General features: G+C 44.0%; 1 protein-coding gene across 2 annotated transcripts in view; it reads right to left on the bottom strand.

Moving 5' to 3' along the window:
• The window catches only part of GRK5 (G protein-coupled receptor kinase 5), a 148717-nt gene that overhangs the window by 4304 nt on the left and 118673 nt on the right, over positions 1-25740 (bottom strand). Inside the window, exons 5-13 of one of the 2 annotated variants that reach the window (XM_014886765.2) lie at positions 22472-22572; positions 19508-19600; positions 17300-17363; positions 16633-16773; positions 15310-15500; positions 10814-10851; positions 9914-10003; positions 8485-8693; positions 712-849 (exon numbers count right to left, since the gene is read on the bottom strand). In XM_014886765.2, coding sequence (XP_014742251.1) covers positions 712-849; positions 8485-8693; positions 9914-10003; positions 10814-10851; positions 15310-15500; positions 16633-16773; positions 17300-17363; positions 19508-19600; positions 22472-22572 — 1065 coding nt within the window. Of the gene's footprint in view, positions 1-711; positions 850-8484; positions 8694-9913; positions 10004-10813; positions 10852-15309; positions 15501-16632; positions 16774-17299; positions 17364-19507; positions 19605-22471; positions 22573-25740 lie in introns of both variants that reach the window. The other variant, XM_014886766.2, reaches the window with a different exon arrangement.

Here is a 25740-nt window from a genome sequence, read left to right as displayed (position 1 = left end):
AGAGCCCTGCAGGAGGGAAATAATCAGATAACTCTGTGCACTGGGCTAGAAACCCATACCACAAAAGGGTGGAAAAAGTTTTGTTGTTGCCAATGCAACAAAGACTTTCAGTATGTGTGAGCCTGGTGTGTAAATCTGAGTAAGGACTCAGTGTTGGGTTCCAAGCCCCATGAACACCAAAAAAGCTCCAAACGCTCTCTCAGGTCCAAGTCACCTTCTCTGTTTGAGGTGACACTTGATAGCTGAGCCTGGCTCAGACTCTCTGCAGCAAACTACTGTTCTCATGATCTCATGATGATCCAGTTCCACAGAGCTCTGGACTTTGTATTTCTGGTTTCACCTCTATAAACCTGTGTGCACACATGTGGCTTTCACTGCTGATTGTCCCAAGCACCACCTGGTTCTGAGCACAGTTATTTTCACAGAAATAACGTGGATAAGGGAATACAGAGGCTCCCAGTGCCTCCAGTGTCATACAGGAAGATTGTGGAGTGGGAGTGGATCAAGCCCCAGCTTACCAGCCTGCATCCACATGCCCACAGAGCCCTCTCTCCTCTTCCTCCCAGCCTCCCCACTCCAGCCCTGCCACTTATCACACCTTCCTTGGGTAGCTACCCATGCAGAGAGCAATGAGAGCCCTGGGAGAGAGAAGCTATTCTAGAAACAAACCTCTTAAAAGAGGCCACTGGAGGTTCTTGCTATTGTACTTACATCAGGCACAAAGGGAGGATCCAGCATTCCTGCTTCTAACCGCTTGAAGTTCATGCTCTTGAAGAAGGGATGTCTCTTCACTTCTGCTGCACCTTCCCCTTGACATCCCAGCCGCTGCTTCACGTCTTTGGTGAGGAGCTGAAACGTGCCAACAGGAATGGTGAGGGTGTCCGAAAAGCAAGAGCTCCACAAAGATATTTTTATCTCCACTTGTTTTTGAATGTGCCCATAGGGAAGTACAGAGAGGAGTTGCAACTCCTGTTACTTAAAAGCTGGATTTAAATGGATTAGGACTGCACTGTTCTACATGCTGGTGAAATCCTCAGAAAGTCACCTGCTGTAAAGTATTTATAGTCAAAATAGAGACCACTTCTTTTGCCTGCTTTCAGTGAACACTTTCAAGAGGAGGTCTGACATACCCTAGTAACATATAAAGATGCACATTCATAAGTTCCATGGGCTTTGTGTCAGCTCTTTTGTTTCTGCTTTTTATGTTTGTAAGAATAATTTTCCCTCAGAAGGACAGGTGCTTAGGAAAAATAAAAAATACCAAATTATATTTCCCTCACCCACTACACTACATCCCAGTGCATCACAGGACACATTGAACCAACCCTTTTCAGTCATGGGCTTATCTCTGCTGAGCTCAAGGGGAGTTCCATGCATGGAGCCAGTGCCCAATAATTATCCTCAGTTCTTTGTTTGTTTTCAGAGAAGGGCAGTGCACAACCTCTACCTGCTACAGCAAGTCCTGCCTGTTTCCTGGGTCCCATAATGGAGCAATGCCCACCAGCTGTACTCAGCATCTTTGGTCTACCAGATAAGCAAGTCCCTGAACAGAAACACTGTGATATTTACAGGGGAGACTCTACAGCACCTTCCAGTGCAAGAGAGCTGGAGAGGGACCTTGGATAAGGGCATGTCACAAATACACAAGTGGCTTTAAACTGAAGGAGGGTAGATCTAGGTGGGATATTAGTAAGAAATTCCTCCCCGAGGGTGATGAGATCCTGGCACAGGTTGCCCAGAGCTGTGGCTGCCCCCGGATCCCTGGAGCTGCCCAACTCCAGGTTGAACCTGGAGCAACCTGGGCCAGTGGAAGGTGTCCCTGCCATGGCAGGGGGCTGGACTGGGCGGTGTTTCTGGTCCCTTCGACACAAACCTTGCGGGTTCCAGCAGTGATGCTGAGCAGCCCGGGCGGTGCCGCCGGGAGGCAGCAGAGGAAAGGGCAGCGCTGCCCGGGGAGCGGGGCTGGGAGCAGGGCTGGGGGCTTTTCCCGGGGCACAGGACACGGAGCAAGGCTCCTGCCGCTCCTCCGCCGCTGTCCCAGACCGGCCCGGGTGGGCTGTGCACGGCAATGGCACCGAGCGCATCAGCGAACCCACGGGGGGCTCGGAGCCGGGCGGGGCACGGCTGGGTTCGGGTCTCTGAGCCCTGGCAGAGCATCCTTGGGACAGTCCCGGCACCGGGCCAGCTACGGGTGATGGATGCAAACACCTTTGGGTAGGATGGGGAGCAGCCCCGTGCTCTCGGGGGCAGCCCTGGACGAGCAGGACCGGGAGCCAGGTGGGGTCCACCTGGGGAAAGGCTGCCTGGAGATGCTGCTTGTGTGCCCAGCTCAGATTTTGTGTGCCCAGCTCAGGGTTTGTGTGCCCAGTTTTTGTGTGCCCAGCTCAGATTTTGTGTGCCCAGCTCAGGGTTTGTGTGCCCCAGCACCTTCTGCCTGGGCTGCTGTCCCAGCCATGGAGGCAGCAGCCCAGCTCAAGCTGTCTCATCCCACTGAGGGGGAACTTGGAAATTGTTGTTGCCCATGTCATCTTGTGCTCTTTCCTCTGGTGCCTGGCTAGAGCTGGGGTTATCAGGGATTTACAGTGCCACAGCTCTTTAGGCTTCTCTGAACACTCTGCTGCCACTGGGCATTTCTACCACCTGGGCATTGGTGGTTTTCTTATCTGACTTCCAGCAGCCACCTCAGTCCTGCTGCTGTGCTGCTGGGGGCTCATTTCCAACCTGAGATGGCAAATGGCTTTGGCAATCTGTGTGCCCCGTGGCACAGGGGCCACCCTCCAGCCAGGCCTGGGCAAGCTGCAGTGGCAGCAGCCAAGCCAGAAATGGTGGTGAAGGGGTTTGGAGATGTAAGAGTTTTCTGCTCAGGTCTTTCTGCCTCAGCAGCAGCAGCAAGAGCAGGAGACTGAATGGTTGGAGGAACAGGTTTAAAGCCACTGGTGCTGGCACAGTAGCAACTTTCAGCTTCCAAATAGCAACAGCCCTTTCTTCCTCACACTTTCCTCTGCCTCTGATGCTGTCTAGGTGGTGACATCTGGGCTGACAGATCACAAGTGGCTGATCCATAAATGTAAAATGACTTTAGGAAACATCTGTATGCCTTGCCATTCTCTGAGCAGAGATTCACATGATACTGTACCACATCCATCTGGCTCACTGCAAAAGATCTGTCTCAGAGCACATATCTGGACTTTGCTTTCCCTGCTAGAAGGAAAGAGAGATATTTTGCTTTCAAATAATTGCATTAGACTTTGAGTTCTCATGGTCTTGAAACTAAGATTTCTGTTGTGAGAGTTATTTTTTTGTTTTGTTTGTTTTATCCCAACAGTTTTATGCTCTAGCCTATTTGAAGATGTCACTTTGGAATTTCTAGTCAGACTTGGGCCTGCTCTATTCTGGATGGGCAAAGAAATCAAATGTTCTTTTAATCTTTTATTCTCATGTCAATAGGACTTTCCTGGAAGTTGGAAAAAAGAATCTGAAAGCAGAAAGACCATTTTTAGTACCTGTGGATCAGATATACTTTTGGAAATGATACCTTGGACCTTTCAGGAGCAGCTGAGGAGTGAGTGGTGGTAGGAAGGGATAGATTTGGACCTGGCTGGAGATGATACAGGAGACCTCTGCAGTCTCTGCCCCCCAGTCAGCTCTGAAGGGATGAAAAGGGGGTTATTTGCCATCTCTGCAGCCTGGATTCTGGGCTAAGTGGGGAGACCAAGCTGATCTGTGAATTTGCCCTTGTCAGGCTGTAAGATGTTTGGAGTGTGTGGTCAGAGAAAAGGGTAGCTGAGGACACAAAAAGGCTGCCTGGGGATTCCTGGGCTCCTCCATGATAAACAAGGGAGTATTCAGTAACTTCAGATGCAAGAAGGAGCATGAATGCAGTTGGTTGTGGGTGGCTGGCCACTGCTGGCTGAAAGACACAAAAGGGAACAGGCCACTGGGAATAGGCTGGGACTGAAAGAACACAGAAAGGAGAGGATTCTCCTGCAAAACCCTGCTGCAGAGGAGCAGCTGCCAGTCTCTTGAGAGTCCCGGGAGAGTCACAATGGAGAAAAATGTAAGAAATAAATGGAATTTGAAAAGCTGTAGATGCAGCCAGCTCTAGAGATGGCAACAGGTGAAACTAGACATTCTTCCTGGTTTCTGTAGTGGACATCAAGACATAGCATGGATAAGAATATTTTCCAGAAGGGATAATCTTTTCTTTCACCATGGAATAATGAGTCTTTTACCATTTCCTACAGCCCCAGAAGCTTTCTGCAATAGTAAACCCATGCAAGAGCCTGAAATATGCATCCCATTTGGGAATCTGACATGGAAAAGAAAATGGAGATAACAACAGTATGTTATAAGTCATCTGTACACTTTTGTTTAATTCAGCTTCAAAGGGTTTATTTAATATGAATAGAGAGCAGAACAAAAGCAACTCCATCAGGCTGATGAGAAGCTCTCCTGGGACAGAAGTGCAAGAGACCCCTTTTAACATAATTTAAATGTAATTCTGCAGTGGAGCCTGCAGATAATTCACAGAGTTTCAAACCTGAAGATGGCCTGGGCCACTCAACCATGCATGGAGTTAATGCCAAACAGCAGAGCTGTGTGCTCTGGTAAAAAAGGCCACAGTTGACACTGGACATTTTTAGGGTTTAGTCTACAGAATTCATGGGCAAAACATGACTAGAACAAGACTTTCAAAGGGAGTCCTGAGTAGCAGCAGTGAAGTTCCATCAAGATCTTGGTATAAAGAGCTCTCTGATATTTTCATGTCACTCATTTGATCCCCACTGGGGATTCAAACTCTGCAATGTCTGAGACTTTTTTTCCATGACTTTGTTTTGTTTCCTTTACAAAAAGAAACAACTGTTGTGAGGACTGCTAAAAAAAGCCCCAAGTCCCCAAAGCACTGTTTCATCTTCATGTGATCAGTCAGTTCAGATCATACTATGTAATAAATAATTCCAAGTTCTAAGATGTTAGTCCTAAAATTATAGGAGTAAGGAAAACAAAAAATTGCCACTCATGAAAGGAGACAAGGGGAATGCTAAAACCATTTCCATTGACCCAGCTGATCAAGCAGTTTAAGGAATCACCTAGCTGAAGTTCAGTCCTGACACCGAAGTAAATATATTATTTTAAGCAATTTTTAGACAATAGGAAAGCAATACTATGGTCAATTACTAAGTGAGAGAAGAGAGATGAAAGAGCAATAACCCTTTGGGGTTGATAAACTTTATATGATAACTTTAAGGTGTCATAATGCTGATTTCCATGGGATGAAAGCAGAAAGGAGGGATGGCAGCAGGCAGGAGTAGCTGTATGACGACAGAGCTCCTGATGGCAAGTGAGGAACAGGAAAAAATTGCTTTTAAGGAAAACAGAACCCATTATCTTTTAGTTGGCTGGGGGGGAACTTTGAAAAGAGAATGGAGATCAGAAACATGGAACAGCTGGGGCTGGAAGCCACATCTGGACATGGTCTAGTCCAATCTCTCTGCTCAAAGCAGAGTTTCCTAGAGCAGGTTGTTCCAGACCTTGTCCAGTTGGGCTTTGTGTATCTCCAAGTGTGGAGACTACACAGCCTCTCTGGGCAACCTGTTCCACTATTTGGCTACCCTCACCATGGAAAAATCCTTCCTTATGTTCAGAGGGAACTGAACTGCTCCTGTACCTGTTTGTTTCCCTTCCTTCCTGTCCTGTTGGGGACCACCAAACCAAGAGTTTGGCTCTGTCTCCTTTACAGCCTCCCATCAGAGATCCCTTGTGGAGGGTAAAACGGGAGCTGCAGGGATAAAAGGCACCAGGGAAGATGAGTCTGTGGGAAATGCAGACAAGCAGGGCACTGACAGAGTGACAGAGGAGCACAGCAATGTGGGCCCATCCAACACTGCTGACTTGAATGAACTTCAAGTCACATCTTTGGATACATGACTGCACTTGTCAGGGAAAACATGCATGTACATCAATGAAGTACGAGGCACAACAACAACAAACACAGAGCATTTCCTAGAAAGACTGGATTTTTTCACGGAAAAAACACACCAGGAGCAGCTATGTTATATGGGAACTATGGGTTGGGGAGTTTCCCAGAAAGTCAGCTGCCCCTGTTCCTAATTATTTGCTATTCATCTCTGTTTCAGTCCAAAATGAGGTCTGATTTATGGGAAATTACTTACAAAATGAAACATGGAAATATGGGATGGATGATGATTAATGGGAGCAATGATATGTGCCTGCAAAAATGCAAAAGGGCACAAACATGCAGGAGGGGAAGGTTGACGTGGGGTGACACTAGAGGGTTTTCCTATGAGTAAATTAATAAAGGCAATGATGCTCTTAGCTCATGCAGGAAGCTCTGAAGAGAAAGCTGGGCAACATGGTGGGAAACATTTCCTCACTCCTGCCCTGAAGAGTCCACTATGGGAAAGCCTTTTGTGTTGGATCTTCCAGAAGGCTCAAGTTTCATTTATGTATTGCAATGTTTTGCTTAATTTTGCAGATATGATGGGTACTTTATTATTCCTTTGTTTCCTTGTTAAGATGCTGATGCAAAGCAACAAAGTTCTGGCTTTCAATATAAAAAGCAAAAAGAATTTGAGAAAATATGATTGAATAATGGATTTTTTAAAAAACATCACTTGATAAAATAAATTACTTTTGGATGGGAAACCACAAATGCCACCACACTCAGTATCAGGACTCAGACTCTTCCTGCCTCAAGATATTAATGCTCAGAAAGGGAAAGGTTGTCTTTGGATCTTTTAATAGCTTGCACAAACCACCTCAATAACCATGCCACGTGATTGGACAGGGAAGCAGTAGTGATGAAGTTTTCAGGAATAATTTATATATAGTCCAAACTTCCCTGAGGCAAGAGACAGAACTGGATGATCTCCTGAGGTCACGACTCCGTGAAACCAGAGTCTCCATGGCAGGAAGATGAAAATGGCCACTGCAATGTGGTGAAAAATGGCCACTGCAATGTGATGACTGTCTTCTCCCCGGGAGTGTGGTAGGTTATCTACAGCCCTATCCCATCAACGCTACATTGATTTCTTCTCAGCTTTAAGTTCTCGTCATTATTTTCAAAGTATATGCTCATTCTGTTATGCAAGGGACCTAAAGAGTAACAAGAAGGGCTTCTACAGGTATGTCAGCCAGAAAAGGGAGGTTGGACTATGTGACCTTTAAAGGTCCCAAGCAATCCTGATTCTGTGCCTCAAGCAGCAAGGTAAAATGTTTACCCCACATCTCCATTTCAGATTAACAGCAGGACATGCATGAATTCTCTGTCACTCCAGCAGACACTGCTGCTCACCTGGTGAGAGCTGAGATGCTCCCTGAGGAGAGAAGGCAGCCTGCTGGGGCACATGGGATGGTCTGTGAGAGCCCAGATCCTCCTGTGTCAGCTTCACTGGGGGCTCTGCATCACCAACTAAGGGCAGGGAATGGCCCGGAGCATCTATCAAGAGTGATGTCAGCTAATTACCACCTCGAGGATTCAGGAATGACTTGGTGCACTGTGAGCTAATGACTTCCAGGCATGATACTTGGCAGTGCTACCATTGTTATTTTGCAAGGAGACTTCAGTGTCTCTTCATGCAGCCAGCCAACCAGAGTGCTGTGGATGTGCTCTTTGCTTGCCTGTTGCACAAGACATTGGTGGAACTCTCCCTACCTATTTGTTGACCTTTCCTCCCTTTCGTTCTCCCTCTACCAGCAAACACAGAATAGGTCATTGTCTCCAAAGGAGTCTTCACTCGTTAACAAACAACACCCAGAAAAAGGCCACATCCTTTTCCAAATTACAATTCAGCCTTCTAAAGATGGATGTCAACAAGACATTGATGAATTCAGACGCAGCTTTGAGATTTCTCAGAGGATTTGAGGATTTCCATTGTCAGACATGGCTATTGTGCTAGGAAAATGACTCCCAGCTGAAGGAGCGAGAAAACATTTTGAAGAACAGCTCAACAGTATTAAGAAAAGCTGGATACCCTGGCACCCCGGGGGAAAAGCTGCTAACAAAGTTACTGAGATGGGCTGGGACAACATTTGAGTGTCACAATATTTCATTGCATAATCTTTGTCCTGCTTACCCCCAGCTCTCACCAAAGACAATGGAAGCGTGGGGTTTGCAGTTCCTTGCAGGAGACAATCAGATTCTTGCATCATCAAGTCCTTTTTATTTTTTTCTACAAGCTTATAAAAGACAGAAATGCATTCTTGACTGCAAACTAACATTCAAAGTCTCATGAGAATAGATACCGCTCCCTTGGCCATAAAACTTTGGAGAGGGCTCAGGATGACCTGATGAATCTCATGGAGAAACAAGCCCAAATAAACACAGTTTGAATGAATAGAGAGTGCAATCATCCCATCCACAGATGAGCTTGGTTAGTCCTTGTTCCTGCAGCCCTCTATGGCATCGTGTGTCAGACACAGCTCGTTAGTGAAGCTGCCCCACTGGGCTTTCCAGCCCCTTACCATTTTACAGATGGACTTGGCCTCCTCAGAGAACTTATGGGAGTACACCTCCTCTGTCTCCAGCACTCTTCTGTCCACTTCTTCCCTCTTCACCTTCTCTTTCCTTCCACGGAACGGCGATTGCCCAGCAATCATTTCATAAATGAGACAGCCTAGCCCCCAGTAGTCAGGGCTGAGTGTGTATCTCTGGTTGTTCAGCACCTCTGGAGCTGTGGAGGAGAGTGAGATGCCTTGTGGAAATGATTGCTATTCACATAGGCAAAGCACTTAAATGCCTAGAAGTTTCATTTTGGTGACTGAATAGACATGCACAGAGAAGGGTGGGTAAAATACAAAAACACCTCCTGATTGCAGCTGAGGGCATTGCAGGAAATGCAGCATGCTACATGCCATGGTGTTCTCTCTACATGCCACATGCCTTGTGCATGCTGTCTTCTGACTTCTCTATCAACTCAGTCCAATTAAAAAAAATAATCAAAGAAGTTGGATCTAAATATTAAGCAGAAACCTAATTTTAAGAGTTCGTCCAGATTTCTCCATTTAGGAAGAAATGAAATGCAAACACACATCCTGTAAACAGCCGTGACATTTCTTCAAAAGCAAATTCCGTCTCTTTGGTCAATTCACAGCTTTTCTTTTTCCCCTTTAAAGAAACTCCAATCCATTAATTTTGTGTTGCAACCACAGACAATGCTTTTTGGGAAGATAGCAGGCACCCTCACCTCCATGCATGGGTACAAACACACATCAGCACAAGCTCACGAGCACAGAGCCTTAGTGTGCATGCAAACTTACACTGGGATAACAAAATTTAGACATGACAACTGATTTGCTTGCTTTCATTAAAGTCTCCATATGGTGCAACAGTGGCTCACATCAGCTAGTTTCTATTCAGTCAAATAAGCATAAGCAATTTTTACTCCAAGAAATATGCCCACCCAGAGAATGCATGAAAATAATTACATTGAGTTTAGAAAACAGATCTAGCCCTACTTGTCTTTTGTGCAGCCTCCCCTGCACATAGAGGAAAGCTCAAGATGAGCATAGGTGTGGACTCACCCATTTTATCATAACCATACAAATATATTGCAACTCCTATCCAAAGCAGCAACTAGAAAGAAACCTTTATTTTGGCACATAATCCTCCTAAGATAAATCTACACTAAAAGCACTAGAATCCAAATTGCTGTCTCCCCTTTCAATTTTCCTTGCTGATTTAAGGTTACAGACCAGCCTCACTGAGAGCTGTAGAGATCCATCCTTTCACCCTCTCCTGATTTTCACTGTCAGGATTTCTGTGGGAGTTGCTGCATGGAACTGGACCCAGCTAAATGTGAATATTTTTTATTTTTTCTTTCTTGCCAGAAATCTCTCTAAAGCTCAAGTAATCTCAGCAAGTTTTTAAAAAGAGAGGCTGTGGAAGACTTACCCATATACCCTACTGTTCCTACTCTTCCACGGATTGATTCACCCTCGGGGATTTTAACAGCCAGACCCAAATCAGATATTCTAATATGGCCTGGAAGGAAAAAAGAAACAAAACAACACAAAGCAGATATAATAACCTGACCCAAATTAGTCCAAAACCCACAACTGTGGTCATTGCTGAAATACTTCTGCAATTTACTGCTCAGACATTTTAAGGAAAGAGTGTTCTGAATCACTGAATTGGAGCAGTTTCATTGATATGGAAAAGAGGAATTATTAAGGGCACTACAACACAGTGAAATAAATGTTAACAGTGAGGCTGTGGACTGCAGTGGATTGTATTAGGTATTTTAAAACCCATGAAAAAAGGCAGAGAGAAGCATGCTGTGGGGAAGTATCTTGAACTGATCACAGAGGATGGATGGGCTGACACAATTCTGTAACTCTGATGGCTGAAGAGGCTACATCTGGTCTGCAAGTCAGCATGAGATTTGATTATCACTGCCTTCAGAACAAATGGATACCTGGGTTTGCATAAAGCCAGACTGGGCTCAGCAGAGGATGAAAGTACTTTCAGAAACGGAGAGGGAAGCACAGCTTTAGAAATTAGAGCTCCCTTTGTGTTGCATCAGCCTTGCAACAAGGATGGAAAAACAGCAAGGGAAGGCAGAGGGCCCCAGCAACGCTGAGCTCTCGAGAACAGCCCCTGCTGAGGGCACGGCTGCTTCCTTCCATCTGTGCACCGAGCTCCAGCAGCTCACCCACCCCAAGACAGGAATTCCAGTCTAGGCTCAGCCCCTTAATCACTGCAGAGCATTGTTTGCCTTTGTGCAATATATATCCAAAAACTAACTTAATCTACTTTACTGTGAAAGCGCCTCTGTAAACCTCTGAGACTTACCATAATCATCCAGCAGGATATTTTCTGGCTTCAGATCTCTGGAAATGAAAGATAGCAGTTATGGGTAGGAAGCTGGTTTTGATAACAGAACCATACAACTGCATGAGGGCATTTATTACTTGTAATAAACCAGTTGAGTGTCAACTCAAACAGCAAGGAACTCCTGAAACCAATACAACCTTTTACAACTCACTTCACAGATAGACTGAAACCATATGTCTTTTTCTAAACTGGAGTTGCAATTTTTCACTAAGCCAAGCTTTTAGTTCCTAATCTACCCTATAATGGACTCATCCATCTAGTCCTGTAAGCTCTGTAAATGAACCCCTATAGTCCTGTGTGTTGTAAAATCTCTGTAATATTTTCTGTTATAAAAACTTATGGTAAAAAAAATTAAAAAATTTTAGGTTTTAAAACAGTTTATTTACATGTGAGAATGGAAATAGCAATCTGTTGGGTTCAAATTTTCTATGTCTAGCATCTGAATCAGACCAAATATGTGAATGTGTGTCCATGCACTTGCACACATGTGCAATAATTTTGTTGAGTTTGGAAAATGCAGGGCAGAGGGGGGAATGCTGTGCCCAGATTAAGATTCTTCTTACAAACATTTGTGAAACTCTAGTGTCTGTGTAGTTTGGAGCAATGCCATGAAAATTGGCAAGGTGGTCAGTCTGATGTCAAAGATGTGCCTTTTATTGTTCCTGAGAAAAAGAAAAAAAATCCCCAAATCTGTGCAAGGTATAAACTTCAGAAGTAAATAATCTCAGTTTTCATATATTTAACAGAGCCTTGGCAGATCATTCTTCTGAAAGGTTTGTCTGCACAAAACTTGCTCCACCAGCTGCTGCTTTGAGATGCTTCCCAGCCCAGCCACGCTGTCCCCTCCTTGACCAAGGCTGTTTTCCAAACCTTTCCAAACCTTTCCAAACCTTTCCACTCTGCAGCTGCTGCCATTCCCGGGCTGCTGTTGAGGTGGGAGCAGGCAGGATCCTTCCCATGCTGCCTGTGCAGAGTGGGAATGAAGCCAGCCCGGGAGATGGGAGCAGAGGTGTCAGAGGGGAGAGATGGCCATGCTGGGCAGGGAGTGTCCCAGAAGTGTCCCAGGACTGGGCTGTGCTGGCTCAGGAGCCTGGATGAGGCACCAGCAGCTGGGTGAGGCAGGGAAAACAGCTTTGCTTCAATTCACCACATCATGCCCTGGCTTTTATCTAGAGACAGTGCTTAGCCTGGTGCAAATCCAAGCACTGCTTGGCCTCTTCTTTTTTTAAGGTCTCCTTGCATCTGTGAACCAGCTTGGTTCTGTTAACTTCCCAGCAAGAGGCATTTCTGTGCAAAGAGAGGCTGTGTACAAGAGAAACCCTTGCACCAGGGACCAGGGCAGAGCACAGAGCCTGTGCAGGAGCCCACCCCACCTCTTAAGCTGGACCACTCCAGTATCATGAATTTTCCTGTGCATGGAGAGGGATATTTTATAGTTTTGACAATGCCAAGACTGAAATTTTGAAACTTGTCTTGTTTTTATTTATGATTTCAAGCAAAACACAGCGTGCTGTGAGAAATCTCTTCTTGCTTCAGACCTTCCTGACCTCCAAGATAAACCTCACTCAGTGCCCAGAGGTACTAAGCCTACTTTTCAAATAAACAATGCTGAAATATGTGAAGGGCAGTTGAATACTGAGGAGAAGCAGTGATTTTGTTTAACATACCACTGTGGGTTTTCCCTGCCTACCAGCAGAAGGTTTCCAATGCTGGAGCAGCACGGTCAAGTGCATCTTCTATTTATTTTTGAAAATGTTTTCTAAATCCTGTAAGAATCATTTCCTTGAAGAACTCAGCCTTCATCAGTTCATCTTCTGCTCAGCAGTTATTAGTCCCACTTAAAACTGTAACTGGGGGCCAATGATAAGAATCTTACATGCAATTTGGGAAATGTTGTCTTTGAATGAGAAAACGAGACAACACAAGGACTCTGAGAACACCAGCTCAGTCCTTACAGTCCACTGTGTTTCAGGGCAATTAGAGGAAGCTTTCCTCCCCTCTCAGACATCAGTTGTCATTCCTGTTTTCAGACTTCTGGCTCCTCAGGATCAAGGCTGGCTTCCTTTGCATGGCCAGAACGTCCAAGGGGTCATGACTGAAATGTCCAGGAGGAATTAAACTCCCTGGTGGATACACTGACACGTAAAGCTACTTCCCAAAGGCTCAGCTTCCCATTTGTAAAGTAGCCTTGCCCAAACATACTGAAACATCAACTGCTGGCACTGTGCCCATGCTCAAAAGGCAATTGTTTGGCTGTGCAGGACAGCCTAAACAACTCAATTAATCACTGTGGACAAGGCTTTACCATGTATTTGTGCAATGCCTGGGACAATGTGGACTTGAAAGCTGACTGGAGCTTCCAGGCATGGCTATTGTATGAATTTTAAAAAATTACATACGTTATAAATATTTCTATAAAACAAGTGATATATAAATAAACATATAAAACATAAAATAAACATATATATACATAATATAAATAATGTAACATAAAAATATAATATATACATAAATAATTTGAGGAGAACCAGCAGCTTTTTACATTTGCTTTCCTTGAACAACCAGCCCATTGACCTTTACTAACACGAGGCAGTTGAGAAAAGCTACACAAGTGCCATGTTTGACAAGGGAATTCTGAATGAGATAAATCTGACTCTGAGCCTGGTTGTTCTCCCGGGTCACGTCTGCAGCGTGCGTCAGCAGCAGCCCAGGAGATGGGCATGCATTTTCCAACTCTGTGATTTACTCAGGAGCATTTTGTTTATAGAAAATGAAATTAAGTCTGAAGAATAAGTGTTTTGTGATGAATTATTCGCCTTGAGAAGGCGGTAGCATTTAGCTGCTGTATTTTATTGACCTATATAGCACTTCTCACGGGTCCCACACCGCGCTGCGCTATTACAAATGAGGAGTCTCTGCAGAGGCTCCTGAAATACTGCTAGAAAATATCACCTACAAGGATGTGGTACCATTCATCACCAAAATGAATGTGCCATCTGAGGTGTAAAGTAGCAGCTCTTTTAAGAGTAGCATGAAAACTCCTGCTTAAGGAAGTAGGTGCCGTTTCTCTCAGAGCCACGCACAATTTTAGGTGGCCAGATCTGATTTGTTCTATTAGAAAATGGCATTAGTAAGGCATTTTACCAGCCATGTTATGAATGCACCAGTCAATTTTTTTCAATAGAATATGATTGTGAAACACTATACTACCTCCTAAAATGTTTGAAAATGTGGTAGGAGGTTTTCTAAGGGAAAAGGAAGCCAGACACTTCACTTACAATTTGATTTTTCAATTGACATTAAACACTTATTACCATTTTGTTCCTTGGGGAAAGAAAAAACCTCCTTCTTGGGTGAGCACCAACTAAATCAGCATGTTATCTGTCTGCCCTCTGTGTGCCAGCTAGCAAGATGCAAGGCAACCAAGTGTCACTTTGTTAGAGATCTCCAAGGAACAATATTGCAATTTCTACACATACAAACACATGCACACTATGTATTACACACAGGCATATCAAATGATTTAAAGCGTGGCTTGGCTTTTAAAAATAGCATCTTATTGTCTATTAATCATTGTCCTTGGAAGTTCTTTCATCAATTTACAGGCCCTCTTCTGCTGTGAATGCCAGCAACGATGATTTCACAAGCGGGGATGATGAAGACAAACATGAACCGTTGTTTACAACTACAGTGGCTGCTGATTAAAAAAAATAAATCCTCGTGGAGTCACAAGAACGCTGTCTGCAATCTGCTTGCTTATCCAGCCTGCCCTGGAAAAGTGCTTGTGTAGAGCTGCAAGCCAAACTGGAAGCTGAGAACTTGGGATGTGCCCTGGTGGAAGCGGCGCCGGGCAGCGCCGTGCCCGCTGGCTGCACCCATGGATGGTGGGATGCTGCCAGCAGGATGCCTCTGTTGTGTGGCTGGGAATGGGCCCCCTTCCATGGCTGGCACGCCAGGACCACCATGATCTTATCCAGCTAATCACACTCACACCAGTGGAAATGCATGCTCCCTGTCTCAGACACCCCCTTGGGATCGCACGCCCTCTGCAACAGAAGTTTTGCCACATCTGATGTGCTGCAGCTCCTCATGCAATATAACCTAACTAATTGAAATAGAGGCTTGGATGGAATGATCTCCATTTCATCCCAACTAGGAACTCGATTTCTCAGTGAAATCCCTTTAAAGGAATTTCCATCATTTTCTTATGTCACCCAGTGCACGCTGAGGTAGGGTTTGGGGAGCTTTGTGCTAGTTCTGGATAATTTAGACAGGATGTATTTAGGGAAGCAACTGCTTCCTTCCATGATTACTGTATCATGTTGTATTTATACAGGGCTCTGCGAAATTTCAGCCAAAGCATCTCAGCTGTACAGCACACAATAACAAGGGAGGAAGCAGGTAATTCTTTTCCTACCCAGAAAAGACATCCTGAGACTCTAGAGAGTGCTTACCTGTACACAGTATTTTCTCTGTGTAGGTCTTCCAAGCCACAGAGAATCTCTGCTGCATAAAACAAAGCTCTTTCCTCCTCGAAGCCTGGGTTTCCCATGTTGTAGATATGAAACTTCAGGTCACCTCCGTTCATTATGGTCAGAACTAAACACAGTGCATCCTTTGTTTCATAGGCATAGGCTAAATTGACCTAGAAAAACATTTGCAGCACAGTAGTGACAGCTCAGATGGCTGCTAAGAAGGAAGTGCTAGCTTTTCATTAAAGATTTTCTCCAGAAAAAGAAAAAAAAATACATTGACTAAATTTGGTATGGGCTTTCTTACAATGGCAAACATATATTTTAAAAGTACAGAAAAATCAGATGTTAGGATTCTACAGATCAATTTGTGGAATCCAGCCTATTTATCACCAGAAACCCTCAAGGCTCAGATGGCTTCAGAGGCTGGACAAACATACTAATTCCAGGCATATTTTCCCATGTATGAGAAATCTTAGGAATCAAGGGAATCTACACCTCCTGCTGCACCATTTTGCATCTCAGTGAGTTCTCTGGAAGGCCCAGATATCCCATTCCTGGGGTGATCAAATGGACCATCACAGAGATGTGAAGGTCAGTATCATCCCTGGGCGGCTCTGGTGGGTGCCCAAGGAAAACTGAGACCAGCTAAAACCCACCCATCACTTTTAAATATGTGCCACCCTCTGGCAGAAGCAAGTAAACATGTGAGCAAACACCTTACATGTGTTGTATACACAGTGTTTCCTGAAATAAGTATAAAGAACATGGCAGATGGCAGATGCTGAGATAACACTTCTCTTTTTTTTATTATTTTTTTTTTTTTTATTTTTTTTTTTTATTTTATTAAATCTAAGGCAAGTTTTAAAGGAGGCACACGAGCTGGTGTGACTCAGGAGAGCCCTGCATCAGGCTGACCAGCTCCACCTCATTGCTTAGATGTTTCTGCAAGCCAATCTCATCTGATCTATTTGGGTTGAATCTCCTTCAGTCTCCTCCAAGCACCTCTCTCCCAGACCCTGGGAATTCAGGTAATGGCTCTGGATCAAACAGCTCATCCTGGAGCAGCTGTGATGCAAGCCAAGGCTGTAAAACACGTCATGCTTTACAGGCACAGGTCCCTTGACCGCTGAATTTCTCACGGACCAGAGACTAAAGTGAGACTCGGCAGAGGTACCTGGAGCAGGGCTAAGGTGCAAAACAAAGGGATTCAGCTTTTCCAGGAGCAGGAGATGGAGGAGGCACCGGATTCAACCAGAACAGCGCCCAGCAGGTGAGCGGGGAACCACGGAGTTCAATACTCACTACAAACTGACTATTGACTTTTTCTAAAATCTGCTTCTCATTGAGTGCCATGGATTCGCCTTTCCTCTTCTTTATCCTCTTCTTCTCTAATCTCTTGCAGGCGTACATCTTCCCCGTGGCTCGCACTTGGCAGGCGCAGACCTGCGAATTGAGCACAACAATTGCCGGGTAATTCGAAGCAAGCGCTGCCGTGTCTGGGCTGCGCTTTACTCCTCAGCCTCTCCTCGGGTTTAGTCCTTTTAAGGCGAGAGACGGCGGCTTAGCGAGCCAGGCTTAGGCGGGGCAGCGGGGGGACTGACTACTGTTTCCAAACCTGCTGTGGAATATTGGTTTAATTACTGCGCTTTCCCCCGCCCGCTTCCTCTCCCACCTCCTTTTGTCTTTAGTGCGGATTGTGATCTCTGAGCCCGCACCTCCCCTGCCTCTGCTGCCACTTCCAGACACCACGAAAATACAAACGCGGGTGTGACCCCCCAATTCCACTGCGGATGCAACAGCTGAACGCAAAATAACTCTCAGAAGTGTCCTTTAGAGATTACAGGGTTGTGAGGGGTTAAGTAGAACTGTCAGCAATTAATGAAAATCAGCCTCTGTCACATGAGGCTCCTGTACCTGCACTTTCAAAAAGTAAAAAACACACTTTACAGAAAGTTTCAGAATTACTCACCTCCCCAAAGCCGCCTTTCCCCAGTACCCTGTACTGCCGAAATGTGTTTTTTGTTACTGGTTGCCTGGAAGAAAAGGAAATAAATAAATAAATAACCCCCCCACCACACTATGTTTAATGCACTCTCAGTGATTTATTTATTTCAGAGCATACTTTTGAGAAGCAAAATAGATAAATATTATATAATCCCATTATTCCAAGGTAATTGTATTATATAATATAATACATAATTATGTAATTACATTACTTCAATACTATGTATGGCTTGAACTTTTCAATTCCAACATATTAAGCTGTAATAAAATACAACACATTAGTGAGATATCAGTATAATTTCTGCTAACATCTTAGGACCAAGGAGGGTTCTGAATCTCCATTATACAGCTTTGGCCTTTGATAAGCCAAGAGGAAGCCTGAGATCTTCCAGTAAGATATTAATTCCCATGACATATAGGATGGGCTAACACATTGCCTTGCTTGGCCAGCAAGGTGAGAAAAAGAGACCCAAAATTCAAACCACCAGAAAATACTCCTCTTGTGTTAAACAAGACATGCAACTTTTATGAATCAAAGGCAGAAACAATCCTGAGAGCAGGACAGGTGGATTTATGTGACATTTACAGGCTGGGAGAGCAGGAGGACAAGATCCAAGCCAGCCCATTCCCTCTGGGCTACCTCTTCCTGGGGGAGCATCATGGGCAAGAAGAGAGCAAGAGCTAAATTAAGGTTAAATAAGTCTGTCCCTGAGGGCAGAGTGCTCCCTATCACTTGACATAATCCCCACACAATCTCCCAGGCTTCCCACAAAATCTGCTCCACCAGAATGGCTCCAACTCTACATCCAACTTTTACTTTGCCACTGTAAAAGTTTTATAACATGACAGAAGAAGAATTCTAGCCTCAGCAAGATCCCATTTTGTTTCCAGCACCAGGGTTTTCCAAGGATCCCAGCGGTGGATGTGAATATTCCTGCTATCCTTGCTCCCCTCTGGCTGGCAGCCAGCCTGCAGAGGGAGCACAGTAACGTGGCTGTTCCCACCACAGGCATGATGAGGTTGATGACAATGAAGAATAAATGCTGAAGTAAAATCCTTTTATTAATGCCCATTATTGTTATCCAAAGTGGAAGAAGAATAGTATGCAGACAGTAAAAAGTAGAAGAGGAAAAGTGCTATTTTCAGTATTCCACGAGCAAATGCTTTTGGGGTTAAAAGCAACAATTAGTAGTGATAACTACATGTTCAGCAATGTCCCCGGAATAAATGGACTTTCTGACTGCTCCTTTGGAGCCAGTAGGCTGTCAGAAGGAGCTGTTGGTCACTCCATACTACTAACATCTCTTTGCTAATCTTAAAAACCATTCTCCCAGCTTCTTAAGCCAGGCATATCCAATAGTTTGTCGCTCTTGTTGGGGGAATGGAAAAAAAAATCCTCAAAGCATTGCAGAAAATTCCTTATCCCTAATGTGAAAACAGATAGGAAATAGCCTGGCTAGAGATGAATCACCCCATGTTTTTTAATTGAAATAGAAGAGTAAATGCTGGGCTCAGTGAAGATGGCATGTGGAGCATGTCTTGGCATGAAATGGCTCTTCCCTCTGCCCACCCCTCTGGAGCAGCAGCTTTGCAGCTTTCCAGGGAGAGGAACTGGCACAGCTCCTTTGATCTGGAGGCGTCCTGCTGACACTCACTGCTCCTGGATCCGCCGTAATTAATTCCATTTGTGGAAAATGGGGCTTCTCTCAGCCCAAGGTCACTGTCACCCAGCAGTGACCGTCTGCTGCAGCTCTCCCTGAAAAGGGGAAGGCACAAGCCCCTTTCCTTGCAAATTAATACCCACTAAGGCTGCCTGGTTATTAAATGTGCTCAGGAATGTCCAGCCAATAAATACAGTGAGAGGAGCTACATGCCACATTTTTTCTCTGTTTTAGAGTGATTTAATAACAGTGACAACTGGTCCAGACAAAAAGTCACCACATTCAGAGGGTAGCTAAACATAAAGACAGCTGAAGTTGTTGAATGTACATTAATCATACCCAATATGTTTAATGTACCTAAGGCCATTACATGGTTGAACACTTGAGCTGTAGAAGCAAACATTATCTCAACATTCAGATTTTGAGCATATTCTACAGACTTTACATGGAATAAAAAGAAATCTTTTTATTTATTTTTATTAAAAAAAAAAATAAAATCTTGTGACACTTACCTTTCCAACCACTTCCACTGGAGAAACCTGTCGAAGTACATGCTGTTTAGGTACTCTTGGAATGGTTCCCCACTGAGGTGGTCAAGGACAGATCTATCTCAGATGAAAAGGATATATAAGCATTTTATAATCCTGAACTTTGAGCAAAATAGAAACAAAACAAGAGGAGAAAAATCCAGACTTCTTTTACATTAGGATTATATTATTTATACTTTATTTTATACTTTATTTTGCTCATTGTTTCAATACAGAGATGAAATGATGTGCTTGGTATATTTCATAACAGGAGGCCTCATACAAGCTGAATACTGGTGACATTTGCTGAAAATTATCAGGGAACTCCCACTGGCTTTAGAGGGCTTTTACAGAGGTTGTTAGCCACCAGACAGTGAATGCCTTTGCTTCTGTTAGTAAACTGAAACAACATCCTCAGGAACTGAGCTCCTAAACTTTGAGGGATGTTTACATCTGGGTGGAAAATTTCTGGCTGGAGCCTATTTCTATCAAAGAGAGACCATCAGAGGCGCCATTTTGAGCAAAAAGACCAGTTTCAATTCCTGCTATATAGAAGAATTAGTACATGTGACTAAAGTCAAAGGGGATTTCCTAACAGCTGTGTGCTTTGTAGAGTAAAACTGAGGAAAGAAAAGTCTGAACAAGGATGTGGATTTGCTTTTGGATCAAGAAAAGAATTTTGGGGCTCATGCAGTGGTTGCAGTCTTTCGCATAATGGAAGGAATAAAGGAGAAAAAAGTCAGACAGCAAATGTGAGAAGAAATCTGTTGCTTGTGGCTGGCAGCAAACAGCCAGAGAGCATCAGGCATCCCATCTGAAAGGCCAAAGGTTTGGAACTAAGAAAACATGGGCTGAGCTGGGAGCTGTCTAAAATGAAGGTGGTCATGTTGTTTAACAGCTCCTGGTGTTGGTTCTTGCTTTGCTTACTGGGGCTCCTGCACCCACCTCTGCTGGCAGCATTGGCAGGACAGAATTGGGTTTGGGTGAAAAGTGCCCAAAGCAATGAGCATTTCTGTCTGGGTGTACACAGACTCGTTTGTGTCCATGTCTGAGGGTGTACAGACACATTTCCAGATCTTGCTGGAAGGAGGAAATCCTCTCTGAATGACTGCTCTAGTCTGGGGATGGATAGTCCATGTCTTACCCTGGGGCAGTTCTCTGAGCAAACAAGTCACCATCAGTAATGTGTCTCTCCTCAGTTTAGTTCCCTCCTGATCATAACCTAGCATTTACTTTTTTTTTTTTTTTTTTTTTTTTTTTTTTTTTTTTTTTTTTTTGTAATTCTTGCACCATCAGTTTGGAGAAGGCAGGTAATTGCAGATGTTCAGTATGCACAAGTCTAATTGTTGCTGTCTTCATTAGCTTTGACTGGACACAGATCATAGCAGTTTCCCTTAATGGATTAAAGATTACAAAATAACATTAGAAGTAAGTTCTTAATTTGCTTTAACAAATGCCCAAATTCAACATCAGAATTCTAGGTGAAGCTGGAGGAGGGCAGGAGCAGGCAGTCAAAATGTTAAAGGTAAAAGCAGAAGTTAACTTATGCATATATTTTTCTTGCAGACTGCTTTTCATCTGTGAAGACGTGAATGAAACTCATCCCATCCCTGTTCCTCCAGGACAGCAGCCTTCATATTTGCATGTATGTCTCCCCTTTTCTGGTCTGACTGTGAACCCTTCCAAAATTAACATCATTCAGTACCAGTAAATACCAACAGCAAGTTCTTAAAACTTCCTTTTGACCTCATTTTATTCCATGTGAAACGATCAGCATATTTATTAACAAGGTCCCAAACCTGGCTCACTCCTGAGTTTCAGCTGGGATGAAGGAAGGAGCCTGCATTAAGTGGTGTCCAATGCTCGCCCTTTCCATTCAGTTAATTAAAAGCTGCACGTATTTTAAAAGAACAATAGCTGCCTTTCAGCAGTTGTTTGCTTTTTAGTTCCCCTCTTTGGCAACAACAAAGTGCATTTTAGAGGGAACTGTCAGCTTTCAAACCGATTTGAGAGCTGGAAACAGGCACCAGGGGGGTTTGTGTGGAGCACAGCTCTGCCTTTGTCACTGGGACTGGCACCCACAACTGGTGCGAGTCACAGAGCATCTCTACAGGACACCAGGCCAGTGCAAGGAAACTGCCTGTGCCATAAGAGAGGGCCAGAAATAACCCACAGCTCCTACCAACGCAAAGAATAACTGGAACCAGAAAAGGTCAATGAAATGAGTCAAAACAATGAATGACAGCGGAGCAAATTTTACAAATCCCCATTACATCACCCAGGGAAAACAAGCCGTGCTCAGCCAGGAACCACATGGGCCCGCGTGCCATGATCCCTCCTTTTCATATTTTTATTGGTTTATGATCTCCTGGTGTGGACGGGCTCGGGGCAGGGTTTGCAAATGCAGATTGCATACCTGGAGCTTTAGCACATAATGGCACAAATCGCTGCAGAAACTGATAAGCCTTTTCCCAGACAAAGGGTGGAATAATGCACGTTCGTTTGAGCAGCACAGGCAGACAGAAAGCATAAAAAAACCCGCCGTTCTCCTGGTGAAGATTTTCTGGAAAAGCCATGCGGAGCAAGTTTGCACATTCCTCTGTCTAAATGGACTGTATAGCCACTTAATTTTTATTCACTTTGAAACAGAGATGTTTTCTTTGGATACATTATCATTGTAGCTCTTTTCACACAGCATGAAATCCACGGCTGGTTTGCTTGGCTAGGACACTCTGTCAAATACCTGAAACAGTAAGTGCCTGTGTGCAGCGTATATAATGGCATGGAAATATTTATTATATTAGATGAAATGACTTCACCGCTGGTCAGCTCTGCCTCTAGGATTGTGAGCAAAGATACCTGCCTCAGGTTCAGACTGAAATTTCTCTCTCTACCTGGCACATTCCCGACAAGCTGAGCCGTGATTTTCGGGTGTCGTGTTATACTTACTTTGTGCAGGGAGAGAACAGCTCTTTGCAGGGGCTGTTTTCGAGTTTCTCCTCTGTCTGCTGGATAAGTTCTTGACTGACTTCGGGAACATAGGCTGGAGACTGGGGAGAGAAGAGAGGGGCACATTAACTCTCTGACGAGGTGCAGGTTCTCCCCTCTCAACGTGTGAGAGGCACATTCATTATTTATGCCCCTGAGCTGCTTCCATTCAGTTCCAGCGGTTGTGCAAAAGCAAAGGAGCTTTACGTCAAAGAGCAGTAAAATAGGATACCGTGGCAACTCGCTCCACATTCCACTCTATCCTCACATTGCTTTTCTGCCTTCTCCCGTACCTTCACCTCCTTGCCCAGCCTCATGAATATGCAGGACCCACTCCTTGCCAATTCTTTGAACTGCTCCCTTGCATCCCATGAAAAATGTGCTGGCCTGAACTGTGTACAGGCCATTCTATTAAACAAAAGAGAATTTGCCCAGTGTTTTCACTTCATGGGTGATTCATTGTGCTGTCTGAAAAATCCATCTTATTTTTCTTTTTTTTTTTTTTCCCTTAACCAGCAAAGCAAAATAGGAGCAGAGCATTGGTACTTATTGACATAGATCTACATCTATCTATATATATAAAAAGAAGTTCACAAAAGTATCTGGACACCTTAGTTCATCCTTAGAAAGACAGAAATAATTCAGCAGCTTTAAAATAATAATTTCAAAAAGGAACTTTGCCAACCAACCACATAAACTCTTTTCATCCTCTCCTCCCTTTGGCGAGAATGTAAATTCAACCTTGCAAAAAGCCCTTACCAGAGAGGTCTCTTGCAATATTCCTTGATGGTTAACCAGTTTAGGACTTTTGGGACTAATTATCTAAAAAGACAGCTTTTTAGGCAGTCCACATTCTTACACATTGACTGTGTACTGTAATTATATTACAAAGTATATATTTGTGTGTGCATGCACCTATTTATAGGCATTTCTCCCATGTACATGAACGTCCCTTTATATAACCAGTTGGATTTGGGTATTTTCAATAAACCCAGCCATAGATGATAAAATTATCTTTCCTTGCAGAAGCCTTAATGCTCAGTTAGGTTCCCTGTCCATGCCCACAACCAGATGTGCTGAGTGGGTGGGTCACAGAGCATCATCCCTCATTCCTGGCCAGATGTTCTCATTAACTCACCCCTAGTTAGAGATATCTTGGCAAGCACGGATATGCATTGCAGGCAGAGTTCAAAAACACTGGGAATGAGGACAGAGGAAGGGGCAGAGGTGGAGCCATAGAAAATCTCCAGCATGTTGAAAGCTGAATTAAGTCTTTTATCTTTTCCTTCCCACTGCTGAAATGTGAATATGATCCTGGTTGTGACATGAAAAAGTAAGTTCGTTCCACTTGAATGTTTTTAAATAGGAACATGGTTTACAGAACTGTCTGTGCATGCTGTGCAATGCACTCTCACTGCTCAGCCTTGACAGACAATCTGCAGAACGTGCTGGGGACACCTTGGACCTCCCTGAAATGTTTCCTCATCTCCTCAGTATATTCCTCCACTTCCTCAGCAAAAGATATCTAGGGAACACCCACTTTTAATCACAGACAGAGTAGATCACTAATAATTAAGAAGTCTCATGGTTTCTTGTGAGGTAGATAAACCCCTCATGTTATCATTTAAAAGAGACTAAGCCAGATTTTCTCAGCTTGATTGACCACCGAAGTAACAATACCTGCCCAAAACGAAATCTAAGTCCCAGTTTTGGCTCAAGAGAGTAAGTAGATGCAAGAGGGAAGCAATGAAAGAACTACAAAAAAACCTCAGAAGTTCTGTTTTCCAGTCTTACAGCACTGAAACTACTGGGGGAAAAGACAGGGAAGCTGATTAAACCAAAGGCTTTTAAAGCAATATTCAGATATGAACAAAAGCCTAATGATTAGCAGTAATTCAGCTGATTTTGGCTAGAAACGAGGTGAATGAATACCTTTAATTTACAATTTATGTACTTAGTGGATACACGTTTGCACACAAATGTCCACTGGTAGCCCAAAGTTGGTAGGTGGTGTGTGAATCCAGTGGTCCAAGCCCTGGTTCTAGATGGTCATCTCTCTGATTTACAGAGAACAGAAACATCCCTGAACTCCACAGTTTTGGCACTGCTGTGGACCAGGAGTATCTTTTGATGTGAATGGAGCAGCACTTCAGTAAAATCCATACTGGGGCCTCTTGCTGAAGTTACTACTGACTACATCTGGAATTTGTTCTGCATTTAGAGGTCAAAACTGGAATCCAAAAGCTAAGTACTAAACTGCATAATTAGTCATTTAGACCAAGTGACCTGATTCTTACTCATGCCAGGCAACTTCATCTCCCATTGGGAATTAATTTCCCAGAGGAAGGTAAACTGCCTTGAGGTTAGTGTTGAAGATCATGCCCATGACACATAACTAGAGTACTAATTCCATCAAACTTTGTCTGAGATCAAAGTACACTTAAAAAAATAAATTATAACCACCAGCTAACTCTTGTTCATAAAGAAGAAATTAAATTCTTGTAGTGAAAGGGGGGAAGAATGAGCAAAAGAAATAGTAATTAAGACAATGTGAGAAGTATTTTAAAATGACACAAACTGTGATTCCTCTCTCTAAGTTTGTGGGAGATATACAGTCACCACTTGGTTTTTCAAAACCACTCATTGCTGACCTCTGAGTCTTTACTTCCTCTGCACAAACTGAGAGCAAGGCAGCAATATCAAGGTAGGCAAAGACATGAACACACTGAAATCCCGTGCATGGACTAAAGCCTTAGAGTGCAGTGCAAACACCTTCCTACACCACTCCATTTTCTAGAACAAGGAATAGAGTTGTTTTTTTTTCCCCAAGGCTGACCATTTCCAAATGATCTGTAGACCCAGCAAAACATTTTATGTCATTCTACAGCCCTTCACAGAGCTCAGGGCACCACATGCCTGGGAGGAACATCCCCAAGCCTTTCCAACTCTGCCTGCAGTTCCAGGGAGCCTTTGCATGATCCTTCCCGAGAATCTCCTCGAGACCCCACAGCTCCCACTGCTCCCATTCAACAGCCGTGGCTGCCACTTTCCCTGTGTGAATACCGTGCATACCCACAGCCTTCAGAAGCTCAAACAAAGCCAGAAACAATTACAAGCCAAAACCCAACCCACCAACCTACTTTTGCTGCCCTGGAGAACAATTAGGTAGCACAGGTTATGCGTGCAAGGAAGCATTTGGATCCCAAGAGGGAAAGTTTCCAAAGGTAACA

The sequence above is a fragment of the Sturnus vulgaris genome, chromosome 8 (assembly GCF_052056855.1).
Source record: "Sturnus vulgaris isolate bStuVul1 chromosome 8, bStuVul1.hap1, whole genome shotgun sequence".
NCBI classification, from domain to species: domain Eukaryota; kingdom Metazoa; phylum Chordata; class Aves; order Passeriformes; family Sturnidae; genus Sturnus; species Sturnus vulgaris.
The sequence above is the reverse complement of the archived record's forward strand: the minus strand, read 5'-3'. Positions and strand labels throughout refer to the sequence as shown.